Source organism: Gallinula chloropus, assembly GCF_964237585.1.
Source record: "Gallinula chloropus genome assembly, chromosome: 2".
NCBI classification, from domain to species: domain Eukaryota; kingdom Metazoa; phylum Chordata; class Aves; order Gruiformes; family Rallidae; genus Gallinula; species Gallinula chloropus.
Window position 1 is genome coordinate 143,527,466 of NC_140086.1, and position 27,406 is coordinate 143,554,871.

At 39.4% G+C, this 27,406-nt stretch overlaps 1 protein-coding gene across 2 annotated transcripts in view; it reads right to left on the reverse strand.

Annotated features, from left to right (window-relative positions):
- Positions 1-27,406, reverse strand: part of NEBL (nebulette) — a gene marked incomplete at both ends in the record, with an annotated part of 252,383 nt that overhangs the window by 123,828 nt on the left and 101,149 nt on the right. For both annotated transcript variants that reach the window (XM_084279729.1, XM_084279728.1), the window contains one exon: positions 10,531-10,638. In XM_084279729.1, the coding sequence (XP_084135855.1) occupies positions 10,531-10,638 (108 nt within the window). The remainder of the gene's footprint in view (positions 1-10,530; positions 10,639-27,406) is intronic.

The window sequence follows — 27,406 nt, forward strand, 5'->3', positions numbered from 1 at the left end:
TGCGTTTTGGAAGAGCAAACTCTTATCCTTCAAGATATTCATAAACACAAGCAGAAATGTCAAATGCTAACTTTTGCTACCAAAACTCTTGCATTAGGATGGTTTAAAACTTTAATCATTACACTTACCACTGGCTTTCTCACAACTAATGTATCTACTGACAGGCTAAGGAAACCACAGACATATGTGTTAACATGCAAAAAAAAACCAAAACCCTGAGTGCCACAGAGGATCAGATACCCCTGCTGTCAAGGTCAGTGATGTCTGTGAGCATCATAGGGGTGAGACATTCAAATCTCCAGGGATCACGATTAAAGATGGTATCAGCTTTAGAAGAAGCAGAGAATCTTGTTCTTCAGCAGGAGGTTTACTGCTTAAAATGCTGCCCTAGCAACTGATGCACAGTACAAAAGCATCAGATAAGACAGAATTAAAAGCTGAAACACTAAGTGGGCAACGGACAATATAGGAAAACAATGACATAAGAGATTATCTTTTACTTGCAAGCATTTAACTACTCGAGGATCTATGGAGGTGCCAACTCCCAGTTCTCAACTTTTTGGCTAATTTTTTTTTCTCATTCTAAAAGCTTCAATTTAATTAGCTCCCAAGTGGAAGTACTATGAAAAGAGTTTTTATTTGCATTCTCTTTTTACTACATGTAAAAAACCACTGGCTTTAAAAAGACATGCTCATTAAAAATAATGAGTGATTCTTATATTGCTTAAATACAGTCAAGTGATATAGGAAAAAGTTGTTGGGTTTTCAGTCATGATTTAGTTGCTTAGTACCACACAGACAAAATCATATATCCAAATAACAGAAAACATCCAAACCAACTAAGTCTGAAAGTCACTAGTGTTTAATGAGAGACTCAAATTCTTCCGTCAGATGACAGACTAGTGCTTACAGCTGTTGCCACAAAACACTTTTTATAGCTGTCTTCATTACACCTTGGAATTTTTCGATTCCACAGCCTACAGTGCAAAGAAGCATGTGCACTACAGTCAGTAATGTAGCAAAATGTGAAAATAGCATAACTGTAAATTTTAAGCTCACATTTACATAACTGTTTTAGCCTCCAATTAGGATGTTTAGAGTTTTAAATTGACATGATATGGTAATTACTGTGGATTACAAATGGAAGTCTATGAAATCATGAGTTTCATATTTGAAGATTAAGTATTAGTTTCTTAAATCACTGATGCCGTTCACATAAGCTTTGCCTTGCAATATGAATATCACAAGTAAGACAGAAACTGCTGTATTTTTCTTTCATATCTCCCAATTAGCTATTTTTTTTATAACGAATTACCCACTTTCTCCAGGATTTTTCCAAGCACACCTTCAGGCTGGGTGCAGAATGGATTGAGAGCAGCCCTGAGGAGAAGGACTTGGGGGTGTCTGTTGATGAGAAACTCAACATGAGCCAGCAATATGCACTTGCAGTCCAAAAGGCCAATCAGATCCTGGGCTGAGAGAAGCATAGCCAGCAGGTCAAGTGAGGTGATTCTGCCCCTCTGCTCTCATGAGACCCCATCTGGAGTACTGTATCCAGCTCTGGGGTCCCCAACATAAGAAGGACGTAGATATGTTGGAGCAAGTCCAGAGGAGGCCCACAAAGGTGATCAGAGGGCTGGAGCACCTCTCCTCTGAGGACAGGCTGAGAGAGTTGGGATTATTCATTCTGGGGAAGAGAAGGCTCATGGGGACATTAGAGCAGCCTGCCAGTACCTGAAGGGACCCATAGGAAAGCTGGAGAGGGAGTGTTTAGAAGGGCACAGAGTGACAGGACAAGGAGTAAAAGCTGTAAACTGGAAGAGGGTAGATTTAGACTAGATTTAAGGAACAGGTTTTTCACAGTGCAGGTGGTAAGACACTGGCACAGGTTGCACAGAGAAGCTGTGGCTGCCCCCTCCCCATCAGTGTTCAAGCCGTGGTTGGATTGGGTTTTGAGCAACCTGGGCTAGAGGCAGGTGTCCTTGTCCATAGCAGGGGGACTGGAACAAGATGATCTCTAATTCTGTGATTTTATGATTTTGATTATCAGGAAATAGATAAGAGTTTTCTTTACTGAATTAAAGTGTATGTTATGTAAAGAAACCCATCAATCCAAATACAGGTTTAACCAAACACAGGTTCACTTAAAATTTACGAGTGCCAGTGACATAAATGAACACAAAGCCTTAGAATTTGGAGTTAAATTACACTGTTCTAATGTATCACAAATACACATTTTAATGACTTCTCTGTGATGTTCGGCTTTGTTGCTGTTTTCTAAAGAGAGACGTGACAGGACATCTCTATCAAAATATTGAGGCTATCATTTGATTCAATTCTACTTAAAGTCTACCATTTTGCAACCAGTTTACAATTAGCATTCATTTCTCATGCATGAGTTGACCCACTTAGGAAACATAGTAAATCCATGCCTTTAGGGATTTTTCTGTACAGCTTGTTTTACCTCCACCACACAACTCATTTTATATTGTCAATATAGCCAGCAAGGTTACCATCATCCTGTCAAATTTATTTATTTAAATTAGAATCGGAAAGACTCCACTATTCCCTATGGAAGTTCACTGAAAACTTTTTGAAACTTTGAGATGTATTTTAACATCACAAAGGCTCTATAAATTCTGTAAATCAACTAATTTTATATTAAATAAGTGATACAGAAAAAGCAACAGTTACAGCAATTTCTTCTATAAATTTAAAAAACTACTTCTGAAATCCTAGGAAAAACATAATCAACCGCTATAATATATAGCATATACTATTTGATGAAAAAGGAGAGAAAAGAGTTTTTTCTAACCAAGCCTACAGAAAAAAGCCAGATGGAATAGCACCATTTAAGAGGCAGCTATGTAGGCGTCACATCTGCTTGCTTTTACTACCAGAGATCCACTTAACCTAGAATATTTCCCCCTGCATCTCTGAGGACAGTTTGTGAGGGTTCTTTTGAGGCCACTTATCCATCCTCACTGTGGCTGATGAAAGCCTTCCTCAAGCAGAAACTGTCCCAAGGCCACATGCCATTCAAGTCCAAATACACTCAGCTCTGACAGACAGGCACTTCCCTTTTATGCAATTTACTGATGTGGCCTTTCTCTTACACACTAGCAGCTCACCAGAACTTCAGTACGAATTTGGCATTCAGTGTTTCAATGGACATACCCAAATGCCTAATGTGAATTTACACTCCTAATACTGTTATGGGAAGCATGGGATACAATAGCTCAAACAACTCCCTGACACCCATTATAAATCCCTACATTTAATGCTAACAGTTCTTCCAAAGGTGGTTGCCTCTCTTGGGCAGGGTTTATTTGGGTTTTTCCCAGCTTCTCAATAGTAAATGCTTCTGTTCTTTTTGGTAAAGAGCTATACGTCTTTCCACATGTGTTACAAAAGAAGTAGTCTTATATCGATGCCACTGATATAAATGAGACTCCAATACTTTTCCTGCTCTGAAGCAGAAGCTGATCTTCAGCAAGTGAAGAATGTCATCATGTTAGGGAAGTTTGTTTTACTGCCCCCATGGAATATGACCTAATGCAACTGAGTTACACATTACTGCAAATCCAAAGTCCACCTGCTCAGTAAAACTTTTCCAATAGCTAAAGGCAACTAAATTATTCAATTTCACCTGTACTGACAGATTCTGATATAATGGTTGTAATGAGTGTCTGACATTCCAAAAAATATCCTTCGGCTTGGCATTTTGAGGTCTAAAACCAGTGTTTCTTCCCACACATTGTAAGCTATTGCCATGTATATCAGAAGGATTAAGAATGGGAGACCAACAAAGAGAACATATGAAAAGTTATGGAGACATAAAAAGAAGTCAGTGCCACCCCCAATGAATCATGAACACTGCACTCTGGATTTGCAGGGATCTCTTCCTCCCCAACAAACAGCTACAAAATTCCCTATCACAGACTCTGCCTCCCTCTATCTCTGCCAGAAGGCTGACATAGAAGATAAAATATTTTACTCTTGGTGCCATTTACTTGATTAGCATGAGTACTTATTCTCCGTGCTCCAGTTCTTCATGTAAATAAGGACTGCATGTAAGGGGATTCCAATACCTCCCAATTCCTTAGACAACTCTGAAATCAATTTCATTCAGTTTTGTAAGAAGAAAGGAGCTTTGAGGAAAACTCCTCGAAGAAGTCACAAGTTGATTTGACAACATTTTATAATTTGTGAAATATGATACCACACAGTAAAGAAACAGTAAAAGAAAGACAGCATTACAAAGCTGAATGCTTGCTGACTATTGTTCCATACAGGGACCAAAGCAAAACAAGTGGACAAAGCACCATTCCATTAAACAGTTTAAGAATGTTTACTGAAAAAGTAGACATAGAATTCATATACACAGGGGTTGATTTAACACTGTCTTTTTTCTAGCTTTACATAATATTTCAATAGTAATCATTAAATAAAGATTTCTTTTCCTTTTCAAGTTGAATATACATTGAAGTTTGAAATGTATTGTCAAAAGTTTCCAGTTGCTCACTTAGCACAATTTCTATCTAAAATATTACTTTTCCTTAGACTTATCATTTCTTAAGCACGTGTTCAGTCACCTTACAAATTTCTGAAACTGTACAATATAGAGAAGTTATATAAAAATCTGAAAAAAATACTCTTAGTCACTGCAAATTAATGTGATTCCTTTGCTAAATCTTTCTGAATCACGGAGAAGTCAATAAACCAACACAGAAATAACAGAAAGCCAAAGGACCTCAGGTTTCTCTGAATTGTATGTATACAAAGCAAGATTTGAAGATAAATCCAGCAAAGGGACAAGGCTGGACATGACTCTCTGCAAGGATGTTCACTGCATAGCGCAGTAGGAACTCCACCAGTTTGCAGTGTTACACTAGCACTAGCAGCAGAACTGACATATTCAACCTCCTAGCACCCAGCCAGAAAAAAATGCTGTTGGGCACAACTGGTGGATGCTTAGTCACATGAGCATTATGCAGTGTATTTGAAATTAAGTTCTGTGGAATTAAGCTTACTGCATACTAAATAATGAATAGCTCTTGGAATTGCAGTTCATATTAAACTGCCAGAGAAACCAACAGTAACAGAAGGCCATTGGTACTGTGGTGTACCGAGACTTCCCCACCTGCAGCACTTCATACACTGGTCAGCAGTTTCAAGAACAGTCGTTAGATATTATTACAGTTGTTAGATATGATTAAAAGCCTGTTTTCCAAACAAAACAACAAAATCATGCTTAGGAATGTAAAAATAAGTCAGATAAAGCATGAATTATTTCAGAAGTAGTGAAAATCCCAGCATTGCCTAGAACAATAGAAGCTCTTTCGGTACACGACTTAACATGTTTGCCTAGTCTCTTCATTGTTCCACCATGGTTGGTTTTGTGAAATGTAGACATTCGTGTTGCTATCAGTTTTTCTTGTTCCCTTTCATGCTATCCTTCTCCTTCACTTGAATTCAACAGAGGGAAAAAAGTCCTTAGAGACGAGTAGGCTTTATACTGCAAATCCTACAAGTGGAGCTCCAGGCCTTGTTGTTAACATCTCCCCCTGCCAATTTTCTCTACAATCTGTTTTGGCAATTTAAGAGACCATTTTATGTTTGAGCAAGTAAACAGGTTGTTCAGCTGTGCCAACAGCTTCCAAATACAGAGCAATGGCTCAGTGTCTGTTAGGGACAGTTTCTAATTTCAGTGGTACAGATGTGCACAAGTACAGGGGCAATGTCAATTTTTTCCTCCCTTAGTTGCTACATGAAGACAAATTTGTACCCAATTCCTTATCATTTGTGTCTTTCTTCCGAAAATGGGTGTTTGGTTGATTAAAATTAGAGGGGAAATCCTGTCCTGCACTGCTTCCCCTGACACTGTAGAAATTTAACTGAAGGCAGAATGTGATCCTCAATACTTAAAAGCCCCAGGCAACATATTTCATTAAAGATAATGAATATATAGCCTTTCTCATTCAATTCCACAAACGCAGCTTTTGAGAATGTTACAAGATTGTAGTTTATAAGAAAATTCTATGTAATCATGCAATTAATATTAAAAACACTGTTTGCACACAGATAAGCAAAAAGTTTTGTTAACTTACTTCCTGGGATCATGGTGTTAAACAAAACAAAAAACAAAACAAAACAAAACAAAAACCCTACAACCCAAGCTGAAACAAACCAAACCAAAAGGCTAGTTGGCTTTATTTGCAGCTTTTCCAAAATCAGCCAGATTTCAGACTTCAACAACTTCACTGAGGAGCCCAACTCGCCGTATATGGGGGAGACACCTCCATCCCCCAAGGGGTGATTCACAAAGATCTTCTCTTTACTGATTAACTCTACTGACCTTTCTAACTTATGGTCTTCACCAGAATAGAATACCTTAGAAATTCAATTTAGTTTACATGGCACATCAGTTTCTTTTCCTTTTTTTTTTCCCTTAAGGTACAGCTGTCATTCCACATGCAATCCAAACTTCCTGGCAAACAAGTCACGTGCCTGTAAATAAAGAGCACAACTCCATTTTGGTCGCTCCCAAAGGGAAGACGAGCACAGATGTGCACTGCTTCCCACTCCCACACAACTTACGTTCACAACAGCATGAATGTGGAAGTGAGAAATGCTTACATGGGGTCTCAATGTAATGAGGGCAACCACTGTGAGAGCTTCCATGCACCCTTCCAGCCACACAACCAAGTCAGCAACCTCTACTATCCAAGCATTGGCCTTTATCTTAATGAAAGCTTCTCACTTCATCAATTTGTATGGGCACCTGTTTCACTTTATACTTTGCAGACATTTACCAGGAACAGATTTGAGAAAGAAAAACTTATTTCACATAGGATGAAACATGCTTCAAGCCATATATCTAGACATAAAAGTGCAGTGGTAGTAAGTTGCAGCTCATTCCTGCAAATCACCCAAAGTGTTCCATTTCCCCAAAGGAAATGTTATTAGGCTGAGATCCCACTTCTTCATTTACCTATTTGTCACACCTATCAATACATAGACTTTTGCCATCTTCTTTAATTATTCTGCTCCTTTTGCCACCTTAACTTTTCCCTTGTAAAAACAATTTACAGGGAACTGACTTGCAAATCACCTATAAAAAGATGCCTTGTTTTTTGTGGTGTTTTTTTTCATTTTGAGAGTATTTGCACTCATATTGAAAATCCTATCAAAGTTCAAAGTGGACAAAAAACGTTGCATTTTTTTTTAAACAAAATTAATATTTCCCTGCACATAAAGTATAAATAAGTGTGTTTTAATTATATATTCAACTACAGTGACATCAGCAGAAGCAATGGAAAAATTTTATTTGGAATAATTGGGAAAATAATAAGCTTTTGCAAGACTTAAAAACATCTATACTTTTTATAATATTTATAAACATTTTCACACATACCAATTTGTAAAATATATTTCCATTGTAAAATTCCAGCTCAGCCATGAAAAGGATACTAAAAATCCTGCAGACTCATCAGTAAAAATGCATTGTAGGTTATGCAACCTTCCCTATATTAATCTAGACCAGCATGCTAATATGTCTGATTTACACCTTTCAAGCTAAGTGCTAAGAAGCTGTAACAATTATAAAACTATAACTGAACCTGAATGTCCCAGAGAGGCCTTGTGATTCTTTCTAATGGTATGTTGTACATCTGTAGAATTATGCTTTTAATGTCACAAAACATAAGAGAATGTGGTAAATTTCATTTTTTTTCTAGGAAAATGTCATTCTGGTCCTGATATATCCATCAAGCCACAAAATAAATCCCATTAGTTTCATCTAAGTCTTCAGAGACAGGATTGCTGGTGGCAAAATAACAACCAAAATCAAATGCCCTCTGTCAACCTGCTCTCCTCCCACTATATTTTTAATTTACAAGGTTTATACTGATAGCATAAGAGACTCTCTAAAAAGTCAGAGCACTGTGCTAATACTCAGGTATGCTGAAAACTTAACATCAGAACAAAACCACAATATTTTACATTAAAGAACATCTATTATCATTACTTATATTTTGTTATTTATCTTCATCAAAAATAGCTACACTTAACTGTGCTCACTTACCCCTTCAATGAAGTTGTTACAATTTTGTTTCAAATAGGCTCTTTCAGAAGTTTCTAATCCTTCAAGGTGAAATCAAAATAAAACTGAAAATTAAATATATGCATTAGTATGCTTCCATTTTGCTATATATGAAAAGTAGAATTATTTTAGAATTATTAAAGTGCTTACCTTTTAGTGTCTTGAAACCTTAAGTTGATCCTTAGTCCATGATGTATACTGTTTATCTGATAAATACAGAAACTGCTCTGTGTGGAATGTATTTCTATAATACAGGAGTCTTCTAATTAGACTGAAGTTGTGGCCTACACACAATCATCTTTCTAGGATATAATACTATAGCTCAAATTATACTTTTAGTGTGAGCATTAATGAAATACAAAATATTTTACTGTGCACATTTTAAAATTCCATTTTATCCTTCGCAATTATTCCATGACATGGAATCTCTGTCTGCTACAAGACAAGAAAACAATTCTGCATTGTCTGAACTCGGTACTGACTGAATGGAACAAATCTCAATTGTTAAGACTGGGTGGTTAGGAATGAAAAGACAGGAGTGGTACATCCAACCACAAAGAAAACAATACTTAAAAACACTTTCCACATTTAAAAAAATACTTCTAGGTCTGAAAAGGCAGGTAGATAACTTCAGTTCAGGAGACAGAGAGTATCATAAATAGTGCAACAAGGTCTTCCACTCGAAGAAAGAAACCCCTGTGTCCAACTCAAAAATAGAGATAGGAAGAAAATTCATCTCACAAAACTTCTTGTTTGCTTTTATTCCTCCCTTTCCCACAACAGAAAACCCAATAAGCTTTGAAGGGGGGGTGGAAGGTGCAAGTGAGCTGTGTCATACTACGTTATATTCTGATGCTGAGGGTACTGGGCTTAGGAGATCCAATTCAATTTCACAGCATGCCAATATCCAAAGCTGAGTACTGCAGGCCTGCTGTGGGGTACTCCTCTCAACCTCTCCTGATGGAGCAGGCCCATGCAAGGGATTAAGTATTCATCAGAGCATTGCTCGTTTCATCTCCTTGATGCATTCCAGAACTACCCAACACAAAAGAATCACTCTTGCTGGAGGAAGCTATGTAGGTCATGAGAGGACCTAATTTAAGTTTCTAGTCTGAATAAAATATACAGCTGATTAAAACCAGGGACTCACTGAAGTTTCCCAGATCCCAAATGGAAGTCTTAATGGCCATGCTTTTTACCACTCTGAAGAATACATCTTTTTCTCTCACAAACCAGAAATTTCAGTTAGCCCCACCATTAGCATAAGATACCAGCTTTTGTTCTCACCTTATCTAACCATAGCAGCATTTGTGCTGCTCTTAAATTAACTGTCCTCCTCCTTGGCCACAGCTCCAGGAAATAAGCCCCAGTTTTTCACCTCAAAGACCACCTCTGGACATTATAATCTTAACTAGTGAATGCTTCAGCAAGAATGGTACATCTCCATTGCTTTGATGAACTAGTAGTTTTGAGTGACTATATTTTCCAATAACATCCCAACCTGAAAAGCATAATTTCTTTCAAGTAAATACACTCAATCATTTTCTTCAGATCATACTTACAGTGAATGACTCTGATGCTGTTATTTTATTACTACAAGGAAGAATTTTTTTTGATTTTCACAAAATCGTCTATGGAGACAAGTTCTCACAGCAGAAGAATGATCAGGAGGGAAGCCAGGATGCACTAATAATGTTGATTCTGTATCATTCCTAGCTCATGCTATTTCTTACCTATTTCATACATAGAATGACTTGCACTATCACACAATATTACATCATGCAGTGAGTTAAACATGCTACAAGGGAATACAACAAAAATACTTTCCAAGTGAAAATATAAGTCAGAACAAGTACCATTTTCAAAAATCCCACTCCTGAAAGCATTCTGCATTCAGGCTCCAAGATAATGAAACACATGTTTACATTTTGCAATTTGTCTTTCCTTTCTCGTCTTGCAGAACACTGTCTTGTGTGTATGTTCTTTTTAAACAGAGTATCAAAATGTTATCTGCTTCTAGAAAACTTCCATCTTGCCAGTCATGCTAATTTTTACAGCCCCTGCTAAAAAAAGACAAAACTTTATAGCTTATATAATTTATGTAGTTTATAAGGAAATTAAAAGTTACAAAACTATTCTTAGTTGCTGGCAAATGTATTAAAAAGGCAAAAATTGTCAAATAATTTTAGTGTAGAGAATAGTTTGAGCACACTTGCTGAAAGCTGGAGAGGTGAACACACACTGCCAATGTGCTGTACAAGTCCTTGGTATGAAGTTACACACACTTCAAAATCTGACATACACAAATCGATCACCAAAACCAGATTCTTCACTCTCACAGACTTCATCAGAAACACCAACAAACACACCTTTTCTTAGACACACTATTTCTCCATCTACAATCACTTTAGGTGGCAGCCACATACATTACTGATTTGTTCCTGAGTCCTTTTCAGTCTTTGTAACTCGGGCGTATCGGTGACAATACTGAACCCTCTTCCTTTGCTTTCTTCAAAGTCTCTTTTGTATTTTACCTACAGAACAGAAAATACAGAATAAAAGAGTTGTGTTTATTTTCCACAATGTACCCCTAGCAATGTAGCGCTTTTATTTTCTTTAAACTGTAAATAAAGCCTTTGTGAAAGGCCCTCAGCCCTTCGAAGGGAAGCCTTCATTCATTTGCAACCAGAGATTGGCAGCAACTGGGCAAAATTCTCCACTGGCCCAGCAACTGCCTCCTCCAGGGTGCTGTGGGCTCACCTCCACGCATTCCACAACTGTGGAAGGATTCCTCGCTGTGGTTATTTCACTCTCAGAACAGTAACCATATAGATGCCAACACAATTATTCTGACACAAAAAACTAGCTATAACTAAATCTGGAGTCTTCTAATACACACAGATTCACATTCCAGCTTCTCTTCATGATGAGTCTACCATTCTCTTCCCCAGTTGAAACATAAATTACACATTTAAAAAATGCTGCATGAAAAGAGTATTTAGAAGACTGCAAAGATAAACATTCATAAGTTAGTGAATAGCTGCCTATACAAGTTTAATTTGTCCCTCTTGCACATATGCATTAGGACATTGTCTTTAATCAGGTATTCATATATTACCCTTTGACAGGCCCTCTACTTCATTCTGTACACAGCAGAGATGGTTCCACATGTGGTGGTATCCTTTTTCAGACCTGACTATTCAAATCCTACCATCAAGGTAAGGATACTAGTTTCCTCAAGAGGCTTTTTATAGCTCTCATCACAGTCATTAATCAATCCTCATAATGCACCCTGGAAAGCAGGAATGGCATAATCCACACTTCTAGGGCAACCTGCAAACTGTTGTGAAAAAAAGCTTAATTTACAAAAGCATACAGGGGTCTCAGGGTGTTTGCTCTCAGGTTCCTACTGCTTGAAAATGTCCAAATTCTAGACTTAAGTTACTTGTACAAATACTCAGTACTTCTGAGAATCAGTCTTGGGAAATCTCAATTTCAAAATAAAGAAACAAAATGAAATCTGCAAAATCTTAAGTCAGTGTTAAACAACCAACAAAACTCTGCTATGTAGCAAACACAGAGTTGGGGCTCATATCTCCACGGATGGATTCAGCTACCTTATCCATAACAACTTCCTTTTACTTCCTATCCCCCCTGCTCTGTTCACTATACACATCAAGATTCTGCAACACACAGGAGAGCAGTAGTACAAAACACAGTATCCTTCTTTACACAACTGATACCTACAGTTATGCACGAGACTTTTAGTTCATGGTCAGCTTAGGCATATTTCACCAACAAGCACTTAATGTTATGATGGTTATATACAGGGGGAAAAAATACCCTAGATCACAGAAATACAGTTTCACAAGGCTACGGAACATAGTTTGTTCTGCCCAGCCTCATCCTCGATGTCTAAGTTCTCAACCACTGCATTTTTCCTAAATACTGGTTTACTGTATATAGTTCTCATTGCATCTGGTTCACATGTAGGCCCATCACACAAACCCTTGAGACACTGAAGTAAATGACCACAGCAACCACCACTTTTCCCGTGTCTCACTTGTAAAGGTAGTTAAAATCCGTACATAAATGACTGTAGATTTCACACATATACTTTTTTTTTGCCATGCTGAGACTAAGGAAACAGCACTTCCACTCAGGCTTTTGAGGATAACATGGACCTGTGGACCATGCCCTTCTGTTCATCTCCTCAGCGTTCAACCCTTTTTTTTCCATAGGACCACCATTTTCAGGCATCACTTTGTCTTCCTCTGAACCATGGCTTCTTGCTAAGTCCCTTTACCCAAGGCACTTCAACTGCCTTTCTCAAATAGACTTTTTCCGTTGCCTATTACCACGCTTTACCAAACAGTTCTCCATCTTTCCACTGGCTCTCAGAGGTTTCCTTGAACATACTGGGTGGATATGACACTCCAGGACCTGTCCAGTGCTAAGAAAGATATTTTATGAACATACGTGAAACTTTTCTATTTGAAGTCACACAGAACTTTACCAGATTTAGACAGACTTCCATAGCCAAGGACATGGACCTCACACAAAAAATTTTCTTCTACCTCAGCAAGCTTCAACCCCTCAGCCATAAATACTAAGACAACGGAGTTGTTCAACAAGAAAAAAGACTTTCAAATAAGGGAATAAAAGCCTGTCCTCGCCTCAGCACTGGAAACAGCTAAGTATTTTGCATAAAAAAACCCCAATTTTGGCCTGAGCTGTCATGGAAATGTCGGGTCTTACTTCTTAAAGTAAGAATTTGCAGAATTATGAGCAAGCAAACACACCTTACAATGGAAACGGGCTCATCCCTGCCTGTAAGAGACATTACTTGATATTAGAAAGCGCACTTCCTGATAGTACCTCCAAATTTACCAGCCATTAACTTCAAATTACATTTATTTATCTTTCAAAGGAACAGAAGGAGAGGGATGGAACTAGGTAGTTTTAACAACACATTATTTTAATCCCTCAGTCATATAAAAAGGGCTTCTACTCTCTATGAATAAATCACTTCACAGGACTAATGTTAACTATCATTCAGACCAACTACTCTGAAATCATTTGAAAATACTTAAATTATTAGCAGTGCTAATACATGCATTATTGGATTGTGTTAACTTGAATGCAGTTTTAAGTTACTACACGCATTACTCTATTCTGCTACGTAACTTTAAAATGCTGGTTTAAGTTATCAAAGTCACAAAGAAATTAACATTTCATTAACATTTCACAGTTCAGTGAAATGTGGCCCACTAAAACAACTAGTTATTTTAAGTTCAAAAGAAGAAAACTCCTCAGTTTCCAGAAAACATCAAATTATAAAGATGCCATCAGTCATTCAGAACTTGGATCCAAAGAAATTCTGCTCAGTATCAAGAATGCATATGAATGAAAAGAGGAAAAAAGAACTGTAGATCCAGGCCTGGAGGTTGGTGTCCCTGCCTGTGGCAGAGGGGTTGGAACTCTATGATCCTTGGAGTCCCTTCCAACCCAGACCATTCTATGATTCTCTAACTGCTGACACCAAATTTTAGATTATTCAAAAATTCAAGCTATTCTTACCCAGAAAACTTCTAGTTACTATAAAACCAGTAAGCAAAATGCAATTTAATTACTTTAAACCAATTTACAGTAGAAAACAACACCCTGTATAGGAGCTGTAAATAGCACTATAATGAATGACTGCACTGCCTACCAGGTCTGGCTGGGATGGAGGTAACTTTCCTCATCCAGCCTGTATAGTGCTGTGCTATGTATTTCTAGCTACAACAGAGTTAATAAAACATCCTTGTTTTGGCTGTTGCTGAGCAGGGATTTCACATAATCACAGATTCACAGACTGGCAGTGGCTGGAAGAGACCTCCGGAGATCATCTAGTCCAACCACCCTGCTAAAGCAGCATCACCTAGAGCAGTCACACAGGATTGCATCCAGAAGGGTTTTGAATGTCTTCAGAGAAGACTCCAGAACCTCTCTGGGCAGCCTGTCCGTCCCTGTGCTCTGTTGACCTCACGTTCAGATGGAACTTCGTGGGTTTCAGTTTGTGCCCATTGCCCCTGGGCACCACTGAGAAGAGTCGGTTCCCATCCTCTTGACATCCACCCTTTAGATAAGTATTAATGAAATACCCTCTCAGTCTTCTCCAGGCTAAACAGTGCCAGTTATCTCAGCCTTTCCTGGTAACAGAGATGCTCCAGTCCCTGTATCATCCTTGCAGCTCTTCACCGGACTCTCTACAGTAGGCTGGTGGTGGCCAAAGGGCTGAGAGTTGACACAGCCAGGACAGCTGATCCCAACTGACCAAAAGGAAATTCCGTATCATAAAACATCACGCTCAGCAACAAAGGTTAAGGGGGAGGAGGGCATTCATTATTAAGGCATTTGTCTTTTGAAGCAACCTCTATGACTACTGAAGACCTACTTCCCAGGAAGTGGCTGGACATCAACTGTTAATGGGAAGTCAAGAATAAATCATCTTTATTTTGCTTTGCTTCTGTAAGCAGCCTTTGTTTTTTTTCCCGTTAAACTTGATCCACAACAAGTTTTATATTCTATTTTCTCCCTCTGTCCTGCAGAGGAGGGAGAGTGAGAGAGCAGCTTGGTGGGCACCTGGCAGCCAACCAAGGTCAACCCATGATAAACTGGAACCCTTGAAATCTAGATTTGGAATGGAAATGTCTACAACCCCTAATAACTAAATCATAAATGCGCTTATTTCCTACAGAGATGATTTTTAGCAGCTCACCACCAAAATCCCTGGCAGTGGTTCATCGTGCCTCCCTCTTGGCTCCAAAATGCAGTGCAGTCTCATATATGCAGAGCACCCTCAGTGGGTGCCATGAAAAAACCGATCCTTTGAGAAACAATGTGTGGCATAAACATTAGAAATAAAACGGTAATAAATCACCATAAATGAAAAAGTTTTAAGTGAAAATGCTTCATGACAAATAATTCTGCATAGACCCACAGGGCTAAGTGATCCAACAGATCTCTGACAAATCAAAATTTTCAGATTCATGACAATCAGCAAGCTATCTTTGAGAGGCCCAAAGACAGGATTGTATAAATCCATACATGAGGTCAGCATGAACCAGTCAAGGACACAGGGTCCATCTTACTCTGTACATAAAATCTCACGTGGTAGAAAAATGCTGGTTTTGTGGTTTGGGTTTTTTTTTGGGGGGGGGGGGGGGGGGTTGTTTTGTTATTTTTAATACTTGGTACTTGGCAGCAAAGCCACCTATTAGGAAAACAAGATTAATTTTTCTGGGAAAAATACACTGAAAATAGAAATGGAGCCTAAAAGATTGATTATTCTCTTCAGTTTTTTGGCACCTACGCTTAGTCTGGACTCATTTCGAATAACAGAAGCAGGTACCAGTTGAACAAACAACACAGAAGTCCAAAACCACCAAGAAAAAAAGGGGGGAGAAAAAGCAAATGAAAATTGTCATGGTGGATCCTCATGCTTTTATCATTGGTGGAGAGCTGTGAAATGCTCTTTATTCCATTTCTACCTCAAAAAGTTACTCAGCCACTATAAAGCCCCACTATTAAACCTCCAAAAGCTAAGGGGGGGATGTCAGAACTGGTTTCCCATTACAGACCCTCTCCACTTCCCTGTACAGACCCTCAAAGTTGCTATGTATTAGCTGTGCAAATAATCTACTTGTCTAATACCTTCTCTTTCCTTCCTCAGATACACTGCATAGCCCCATGGACTGTGGCATCATTACACTTGATGTCCAGTTAGGAAGGAGCAAGCAGGGTAGAACAAGAGGACAGGGCCAACCCCTTACACCCCGTCTGCCCTGAAAGGAATGTTCATTGACCCACAGTCTTTACCACACCCTGAATATTTATGAATTTGTTTCAGTATGTTGTGTTTGTGGTTTGCCCAGAGCCATCTGCTCCTTCTGTGCCCAGCACACACAACTACTTCCCAAAGGTCACCATCTGCTAATACACTGGTTTTCACAGACTGGCAAGAAATCCTCTCCCACAGTACAGGTCCTAGAGGCGCATCTTGGCAGAGTTGCCTTTGTTTGGATCTGCTTCTTTCACAGAGCACCTACGTCTGTTGATTTTGCTTTGATCTATCGTGCTTCTTACAAACCTAAATGGCAAGACAGAAAAAAATTACTATGTAAATGAGTTTTTCATTAACATGGCGTTAAAAAAAAAATGTTTACAGGTAAATCAAACCTAAAGAACAATTCCCGACTAACCTCAATATTCCTTTTAGTTGACTAATCCCTCTTATGAAGCATCCCTGACATTATCCTATCTGACAAAGCTTCACAGGATAGCCTGTCTTCTAACACTGCCCACAGCTCTAAACTCCATTCATTTCCTGCTCTTGAGGTATATTTAAGTCCCATCTAAGACCCAGCAACAGTCCGTACCCAAGCTGCTCAAGCCATTACCTCTAATGGCAATAAAACACAGTACTCCCACTGTCATTCAATTAGAACTACTGTCCACAGTAAATCTAAACAGCCATTCAGAAAGCAGAAACGGGAAACAGCCCACTGAAGACTGAACAGTCCTCACAATTTTTATGTGAACTGGAAGCTACAGGCTGGGCATTCCTTAGGGAAGACAAGGAGCTATGGAGTCCTAAAATGCCACTGATGAATGAGTGTTGCTGGCACAAGGGACTGCAGGGCTAATGATACCCTCCCCACCACCACCACCACCTGCCCCTTAGTTTTACTGTTCGTAGTCAGCCAAAGGAATCTGTGTTAAAAGAAAAAAAAAGAAAAAATATTGTAGGGAGTAAAATAAAACAAACCAACAATATCCTGGTACTGCACTTCACAATTTTTCCAAGTCTTTAGAAAACATACTGTCGTATTTTAGAATTTTTTCCTTTGAATATAGTAAAAAAGTCATTTTTCACAATTTATAGTTCTGAAGCACTCATCATAATCATTGAAATTTTCTAGAATAAATATTCTCATTCAAAGATGTCTTAAATCTGAAAAGGCCAGCACTCCAACACTACAAAAAACATTTGCAACTATACAGAGCAAAAAGTTTCAAGTGCCATCACCAATGTTAAATATACTTTCTCTCTATACACATCACTCAAACATTTCCCTGTGCTACCCTGTAGAGTATGCCTGAGAGAGACTCCAACAAGCTGCAAATCTCAGCACTGTAATTCTCTGAGGACCTTCGCAGTTCTGCCAGGGAACAACTACTAACAAACAAAAATCTTGGAATCCACGTCAGAACAGTTAAAATGTTGGATGGGTGCAAATTAAAATGTATAAATAGTATCTCTGGAGATAATGTTTCTATAATGTGGTCTCTTTATACTGAGGATAGTGAGACTGGCTCGCAGAAAAAGCACAGGCAAAAAAGCATTCCGGGCCCCAGGATGTGCAGGGACAGGAAATTGGAGGCAGAGAGAGATCAACAATTTCAGAATGAGAAAGAGATGGAGTCTTCCGCTTGGATGTATCACAACAGCATGTGAACAGTAGCTGGGATCCAAGGAACATTTCAACTGAAGAGGGGATGATCTGAGACTGTTTCAAGAGGCTCATCTAGGCTCCACTACATCAAAATGTGGAAACTACTGAAAGTGCTTGGGTGCTCCTGCCCAAAAAATTATTTTTATGCCACTAAGCATGCTGCCCAAGTGCCTTGTTCCTTGTCTGGCTGTTGGGGTCAGCCATAGGCTTTTCTATTAAAACACAGTACTAACACTCTCCGAAATACACACACACAGAGTAGGCCACATAAAGAATGAGCCAGTGGCAGATCCAGCCAGTTTGCTCCCACTTCCACCAGCAATTATTATTCACTTAATTTGCAAAACAAATTTTACATCAACATTTGAAAAGCAGTAAATACGTTCCGTGCGGAAGCGCAGCTGAGCAGAGATGGGGCTGCAAGCCTCGTGTCAGAGAAACGCCGTCAGATCTTCAGTCCACTCCCTCTCACTTGTATATTCTGTGTTTGAACTACTTTATCTCCAGGGAACAGAAGTCTGAGGAGATGAAGGATTTCTCACTCTGCCACAGCAGAAATAGATCTGCCCTTACCATATCTCATCACCAGGCACAAAACGAAAGACCGATACGTTTGATCTGAATGCAACCTGATAAATTACCACAATTTTTAATAACAACTTCAAAAATTACACTAGTGACATTAAAATCCTCCAAACAGGAAGATAATTATCAGATGTAAAGAGAGTAAGAAAAAAAAATTAAATGCCTCATATATCAATTCACTAAATCCTGGAATGCCATTTTAACTCCAGGTTCTGAAGTCACTGTTCTCTCAAACCAGAAAGGCGACCACCAGGAAAGTGATGAACTTATGAGCTGCATACTCTGAAGGAAGCACACAGTAAATCACAAGCACATGTGAGCTTGCTCTGCCTGCTCTCCAAGGTGGACAGAAAATGCATAACTGCTGGTTGGCTAGGGCATCAAGACTGAGTTAGTAAGTCCTGCTGAGAGGCAGGATATGTTAGCTTGGGCTCAGCGCCACGCAAACAGTGATCATGAAGCCATTAGTTGGCTGACAATACTAGCAGAGCTCAGAGGCATCTGCCCACTGGGTACCAGAAAGACATAACCCAAAAATGCACATCCACAGAAAAGACAGGCAGCCACAACAGTGATTGGGGGGAGGGGGGGAGGGAGTGTGGGAGGGGGTGGTGTGCAGAAGGAGAAACCTCAAACATTCCCATCCATGCAAAAACCTCCCAAATACAAAAATCCCAAAGGCTACTTAATAAATCTTCCAAATAACACAAGAGCCATATTGGTCCAAGGAGTGTAAAAAAATCTCACAAAGACTCAAGCCAAAAACTGAACTAAAAAATACAGCATGGGAAATAAAGAAGATTGACCCCAGAAGGGATGTAAAGAAAACTGACCTCAGAAAACTGTAATACAGACCACGGGTGGAAGTTGTAGTCATATATTACAAAAGGTAACCAAAACAAATGTTAACAGGCAGCAGAAGCCAGCACATGGCACGCAAGGGCGGGGGAAATGAACAACTGCCAAAAAATCAGGGAGCATTCGCTGCTGTAGCAGAAGAGGCTGAAATGAGTCCAAGTGAGAACAACCAGAATGCAGCCCGGAACAAAGTCCAGAGGAAAAGAATCTGGAAAGTCAGGATTTGAGCAATGCAGACTTGCAGCCACGCAGGCGTTACAGAAAATAACAGGAATACAGTGCAATTATACCTCCAGCTGCTGCTAACAGCTCAGAAAACTTGGGAGTGTCTCATGTTTGACCCTCAGATGCCATGTAGCCAGCACCTTAAATACCATTGACATTAGTAAGTATCTTCATTTCTCATTATCCTACAGCTCCTCTTGCCTACTTCCTTGATAAGGACATTCCTTAGATTTAATGGATCGTTTGCCTTTAGATGCTCTCATGGAAGCTCCTTGCAACTATTTGTTCTTTCATTTATCAGTTACCTCTTGGAAACTGACATATGAAGTGGAAGCTTGCAGTGCAACCCTGGTTGCAAAATCCATTCCCGTTGTACGCACCCTGTGCCCTCTTTGCCATAGTAGCTATAGATATCTCACGTAGTCAGCTCCCCTGGCTCTGGATAACCAAAGGATGGGGAGAGGGACTACCTATCTTTCCAATGTAACCATGAGGATTCTAAAATCCTTAAAGTTTTTCTGCCCTCCAAGTTATCTTCCTGACACTGAGTAATGGAGACAAAACTCAAGTTATTGTAGGCACCCTGAAGGCATGTTAGTGCTTTAGAAGGAACCTTCTTTCTAGGGTTTGGAAGTTAAAAAGGGGAAAAAAAATTATAAAAGCCCATAAAATCAACTTCCAGTTAACACCTGCAGCTTGGCACCCATGTATTAGCTAAATTCTAACTAGAACATGACAGTATACTTCACTTTTTTGAGACTGTGTTCTTCATTTTAAATCAGGAAAGGAAGGTTTATAGAAAATTATAGATTTAAGAAAGGCAGCTTCGTACAAGATAATACAGAGCAGAGAGTCCAGACTCTGTGTTTAAATTTTCATTTATCTTCAAGTCTGAATGTCAGATAATCTTGAGAAATTTCAGCTGTAGAGGGAGAAAATACACAAAATATTGTTTTGTCCCAAATAATATTCCATAAACTGTCAAAAGACAGGCATTTGTGAAGAGAACTAATCATTGCAAATGTTAATCTTTGGAGTACTCTGTTAGCTGAATCACTTAAAGGGAATAATTTCTTATAGAATTCACTATGTAGGCAGCCTCCCATAAATGCAAATCTAATAGTTACATCATTAGCCTTTCAAATATCATGATGGCAACACGCAGAGTGAAACTGTTAGAAAAGTCATACAGCAACATGAACTAAGATCAGAAGATACCAACGGCCACCAGTAAAATCAGTGTTGCAACCTGGCTTAAGCTCTCTCTTTTTCACCCACTCTCATGCTTGGATTATCTGAATATACCATTTCCATTATCTCCGAGTTATTTGCCTGTACACCTCAAAAATGCTTACACAAATAATCTACTTCATTTGCAAGGAGGATACAGGTTCATCACCCTGGAGTCCCTGGCTCGAGTCCACAATTCCCCATGCACACCATGAATTGGACCCCAGTCTTGCTACAACCCACTGGGAAAGAAACACAGGTTGTCTTATACCCTGAAGCCACAAGACCCAAGGGATACATGACAAAAAATCTCCACACTCTCAAAGCAGCACAGTGAGAACATGATAACCTGGGGATAGCTCTCCAGTGTTGACGGTAACAGGAAAATTTGGTCAGGTCATTTGCCAGTTATCTAAGTAAAATGTGCAGTAAAAAAACACCCAGTCCCCTCATCCTTTCCCCTCTCCACCCCCCTGCCTTCAAAAACATTTGCTACTCAGACTCAAAGTGAGAGTTTCAGATAATAAAATTATCTTCTGAGCCTGGCCTTCAATTTTAGGATCTTTGGGAGCCTCAGCTAAAGCTTGATGCATTTTACAGGAAAATTCTGAGTAATTTCAGTTTATTCCAGAGTATGGTCATTAATCCAGCAAACTTCTCAGACGGTGATAACTGGCCAGGAACAGTGAGTTCATCAGACAAAATGAGTATGTCTTTTATAGAGACTGCTACACACAACCTCATCAAACCCCTTTTTGCAGTGAGGGGAGAGAAAGAGGCATTTTCAAGAAAAAAATTGCTTATCCTGAAGAAAAATTTCACAACATCTTTAAAATATCTACATTTAAAACATCTTAAAATGCCATAAAATGTAAAAGTACATTGTAAAAATACTTTCAATACCTCTAGATATTTTAAAAGACATCCAAAGCCAGGTGAAATAAACTCTCTCCAGAGTCCCAACGCTCCCCCTCATGTTGTCTACCCATCACGCTGCATTTTCACAAGCTGCTTCAAAGTAAATTCATGGCCAGTTTTCTAAATCTGCATAATCTTAGAATGACGCACAGATACTGGGACTGAGTTTGGTGTGGGGTTAGTTTTCAGAGGCAGAAACTACCAGCTACATCCAGCACAGTGATTTTTAAATTGAGAGCTGAATCACCAGATTTTTTTTCAAACTGTGCCGGTAGAGCAATATGTAAAACCAAACCAAAAGGGTGGGTATTTCTGATATGCAAAGGAACGGGAAGGGCAAGGTACCCTTTAAATATATCCATTATTCATTCCTACTGAATACACATGACTTCTGCTTCAAACAGCGAGGGATATGTTGTGAGAGATGCCCTTCTAATAAAAACAAGGCAGGAATGTTAGTACCAGAAGGTTCCCTGCAGGCTAAGAAGTGACAGTTGGCTGGGCTAGGATCAGAGCAAGAAGTGGGGTGTAGCAGCAGGGCTCACTTACACGCAGAACAAAGCGGCAAGAAAAGGAAGGGGCCACAAATTAGAGAAATTACTTCAGAAATTAACTGAAAACTTAGACCCCATACCTGACTGAGAAAAGGAGGGCCAGGCACCCAAAAGGAGCAGATAGGGGTTGTAGGTGTCATGGCTTACCAGAGATGTTGGCTAGTAACAGTGAGCAGGAAGGGAAGGAGGGAAGGGAAAGAAAACAGATACAAATCACCCAGTTGTAAAAACCACTCCCTTTGTTAAATGGCAGTTAGCGGAGAGAAGGTGGGACTTTAAACAAGGATCTTTGTTATTTAAATGCTATCCTGTGCTTTTCCAAAACTTCCTTAGAAATAATAAAACCAACTATTTTTCAGATCTAAGCGCTAAAAGCCACAGCACTGCGGTTTGGCCTGTTGTGGGTTTTTTCCCTTTACGGACCAGGGAAAACTGGAAGAGAGGTCATTGCCTCTTAGAAAAGACAGGAATCACGTTCCGAAATCTCTATACATCCCAACTGATGCTCTTAGGTGTTGAAACAGTCTACACAGATGAGATTTATCATTACTGTAAAGCCTTCTGCTTGTGAAGCAAAGTAGACCAATGAAAATAACTTTGCCATAACTTTCAATACTGTTTATTTTCTTTCTTACCTCAAATAAAAGCAGGAACTTATCCCTCCCAAGACATTCTTATCTTTCTATTTTAGGGAAGATAGAGTAGTGGCAGGGATTGTCGGACAGCAATGATACAAAGTCTGTCATTTGTATGCAAGGAAATAGGAGGTCTGGCACAAAATGTTGAAAAAAAAAAAACCTCTGAAAGATGCTAATTTTCTTCAGTATGATATAGTTTGCATATTTTTTAGAGATTTGTTTATCCAGAAGGCAGAAGGCTCAGCCTATATTCAGCCAGCACACTATCCCCTTTTTAATATCTCAGGAAACATCATGTCCTACAGGCAAGATGCAATAGGGGCTTTGGTATGCCCTGTTCAATTCACCTGTGCAAGGAGGTATATTCCATAGGATGGAAATACAGCTTCTGAGAGTAACACAGCCAGCCTGCACAAATCAAATAGGGTGAAAAAAATTAAATGCACTGAAATGTTCATGAATTGCAGAGAATTTTGTCCAAAGCCCACAAGACTCTCATGCATTTGCATAATAGGTAAAGGCACGACTTCTGGCAATTGTGCAACATGCTTTCCAACATACTTATTTGAATCACAGAGGATAGATAAAAACTTCCCAGATTCCAAACAATGATTTTCCTTTTTCTTGATAATTTTGAATATTTTCTGCTGCAGTGAAATGCAGTTACTCCTCAGGTGTCCTCTCAACTGTAAAGGACAATCACATATTTTGAGAAATGGTAAATATTGCTAAATTAGTGCCAATATAATACAGAAAACTGAAGACAAGCCCTTCACAAGAAAAAAGGCCCAAAAAGCAACATCCTTGTCACTCCATACAACTGCCTCTTGTGAATCATGCCTTGTTGCTTAAACATGCTAAATAGGAGTAACTCTGGGCTGGCAACTTTATGGGCATAATTACCACCAAGACATTGGTTTTATGTTATTTTCTTGTCACAAAACCTAAACACGTATTTTAAGTCCTGCCTAGGACTTACAAAGGAGTGTTCTCCGTCTTCCAAAGGGTAGGAAGTTTTGAAGGGAAGCCGTTGTGATGTCTTTTCCCCAAAAGATGTCCTACTGCTGAACTGGTCTGTGGCACTGTAATGGGACTGTGTCCAGCCTTCTGTAACCAGCAGAAACGTGGACCTCTAGAAACCCAGGTACAACTAGAGTCACTGTTTGAAGGGGACTGTTCTGCATGTTGGCTTGCAGCCATCTAGGCAGTCCCTGTTAGCAGTGAGGCAATCATTGGTAGCGCAATAGTTCAAAAGTTCAAAACCTGGAAATGAAGGATAATTGCCTCTTCTGACACATGCAGAACATTTTGGAAGCAGGCACATAATATAAGAGGACAGTGAGCAAAGAAATAGAGACATCAGAGGCCCTGCACAAGGCAGAGGGCCCTGAGAAGAGACCTCAGTGCTGCCACAACCACTGTCAGACCACAGCACATGAAAGGAACCATAAGAAATTAGTAGAGGTACATTGCACACACAGCATCACACTGTTACAGACAGCTGTGACCCTGCTGAATACCAAAGTATTATTTCTTTTATTTCCTCATCTAGCGACACCCTTCTCCTGCCTCTTACAGCTCCTACCTAGCACAGTATGCTGACACTAGAGACACGGTAATACAGGTGTTTGCTGACACCTGACATACTGTCAGCTATTCTCTCTGCCAGAATTCAATCAGGGTGTTCAGATGGACACCTACACTCACTGAGCCACAGTGCCCAGGGATTCACATCAGTGTCATTCAAGGTATTTGGGGTCTCCAAATGAGCAGATGCCAAGGAAATTGGCTACAAAGGCAGAGGAAGGAAGGAGAGGAGGCAGAAAGGACTGGCAGCAGTTAAGCAATGAGTTACACTCCGTTCCCTGACCCAGACCTGTGTCAATATGGTGTGTTAACGCTGCTTGTCTCAAAGATGTATCAATACTGACACAGGCACTGCCTATACCAGACTTCAAAAATGTGTGAGAAGCACACATTTGAACAGCTCGTCTGTCACCATGCACATGGTGCAGCTCATATCAACATACGGCACTGGCATGGGGCGCAGAGCGTAGATGCAGCTCATACCAGGGAAAAAATATTTTTGGTTAGCTTAGTCTTACTCCTGCCACTCAGAGCAAACTAAACACTGTGTGTGCACTATTGTACCCCCAGTCTATGATCATGCCAGTCCCAACTCACACTGTCACACCCCGACAACAGCTTTAGTTCAGATTTGGCCCTGAAATCAACAAGGCGTCAGATGGCAAGCCGCAGGCTGCTGTATCCAAAACGCCCTGTTCTTCAGGGTGGATTTTTTCTCATTTGCTATGCATTAGTAATAGCCCAAGGGGTAGGAAGAAGCTCCTGTAGGACTCCAGGCAGGTTCATCCTGTTGGGACTGTGTTTTCAATGAGAGCCCCTCATCCCACTCTGGCAGCGCTGACTGCAGAAATGATGGAGAAAGCAGTGGTCAGGGTCTCCTTCACCTGCAGCTTCAAACACAGCTCAGTGGAGCAGGGTCTGCAAAGTTAAGAGCCAGCACTGAAGAGCTCCAATGGCAGAAGGGATTGAGTGGAACAAAGGAAAAAGAGAGTGAGGTGGAGTTACCTGAGAGCAAGAACAGCAGGGAGGAGAATTGCAAGGATAAATGTAAGAAGGTTTGGGATATTTTTCTAGCTACATGAAAACATTCTTGGGATCCTCAAAAAATCCTGGACCTGTCTCAGTAATTTTCTGAAGAAAAATGGAGGGGAAAATATATTTGGCATTGCTAAAATACCAGGTGGCTTCACTGTTTGGCAACCATCTGGTCGCAGTTTTCTCTTTGTTAATAGCACCAGCATCAAATGAGACAGAAATAGGAAATGTTAACTATTAAAATATACACAATTAGACAAATAAAAGCTACCATAAAGCAAAGGGAATCCAACAAATGGACAGCAGTGTTAAATGCATGGTAACTCACTAAGAGAAAAGGCAAGGCCATCCTGAATTGTAACTAAATAGCAGTTAAATTAATGTTTGTAATATTACACATGAATTATGATTTTTTTGCTAATGTTTTATCATTTCCCTTCCCTCCAGCTCCTCCACATACCACAGAGTAAAAGATCTGCAGAAACAGCCAGAAATGTTCAGATTACAAAGGCAACTCAACACAGAAGAAAAAAACTAGAGGACGGAGGGAAACAGCAGTGGGGCAAGAGTTGTAGGTGAATGCAAAGCACAAAACCAAAGACCCACATTTATTTATGTGTCATTTAACAAGAAATCAAAAATAAACCTTATTCAAATTTCACAGGTAATTTTTTGTCAAAGATCACAGTAACGGTACAAAGCACTTAAGGTTTCTCAACTCTTATTGCTTCAAGATGGTTATTACCACCCCAAACTAAGATCAGTTATCACATTAAGTTTTAAAGCATATGAAAGGCTAATTTTTCAGATGGGGCAGAGCAAATACAATCTGCAGGTTCATTTGCCTCCATGAAAAACCTCTTGCTTGCACATATGCAGTAGGCAATTATGTGGCATGTTGCTATTGCACATTACTAATCTACATCCACAACATATCTAATTACAATTTTGCAGGCAGAGTTTAAAGACTTTGGCACAAAGCATTTGCTTTTTTATTTTAGAGATTAAACAAACCACCAAGTAGAAAAATAGCAAGCAAATCTAAGTTAAAAATCACAGCAGAAAAGCAGTTCAGCAACCAGAGAACCTTATGGCCTCTGCCATTTGACTTCATGGTCTTATTTCAGCTGTCAAAGAAAACAACTGATGAAAACACATCAAGAAGATTGAATATTCTAAAAATAATGCAACAATGTCCCATAAATGCCAATATGTATAATGTAATCATTGCGATAAAAGAAGAGCATCCATTTATGTGCTGATATTTGTCATCACAATCATATTGTGCAAGAAGAATAAACTCAACTCTGCTGGGAGACAACTTTTGACTAGTAACTTGATTTTTTTTATTATTACTTTCTTTTGATTAACTTCTTCTTTCACCAGCACTGTTAACTTCTTTCATCACTTGTTTTGCCCACTTCCACTTGGCAGCTACATTTTTGCTAGCTACATACTTTATCATCTGAAATTATAAATTACTGGTAAATGCCAACTGAAGCTGTTATTAGTTCAAGCTGAACAGAAGTAAAAGGACACACCAGGCACAGTGTGAAAGAACCTCCAATAAACATCAGGAACCCTGAAAATACAGCAACACTGACACAAGTCTGAATTCCCATGGTATCCAAAGGGAATCCAGTTCAAACCTGGTACTGAGAGCTCTGCACTGGCATCATTTATTGAATGCACAATGCTGCACCATAGCCTCAACACCTTAGCTACTCTCTGAGACTGTGACAAAAATAATCAAAGTGTAAAATCACTGGTTAACCAATGACCTCTTCTCATACACCCATCACTGTGCTGAGTCAAGAATATAAAATTTCAAACATAGAAAATATATGACTAGGTGATGATGTAGAGAGCTCTTCAGAGAAAGAACTGAAAATGAACTGAGAACTCTTGGTAAAAGTCCTACACTACAAACTAACCTATTACATTTCATTGCATTTTCTTTACTCTTTAATAGTCATTATAAAAGATCTTCCAGTTTTGTGGATTAAGATAGACACATACCTGTGCTGCTATGCTTTTTAGCAAATACCTGAGGACTTAGAATTAAAGGCCATATCTAAATTGTATTTTGCCAAGGATTGAGACAGTTTTGGTAACATGGAAAGAATCAACACCTATCAAAGGTGGATTGTTTTACTAAAACTCCCTATCACA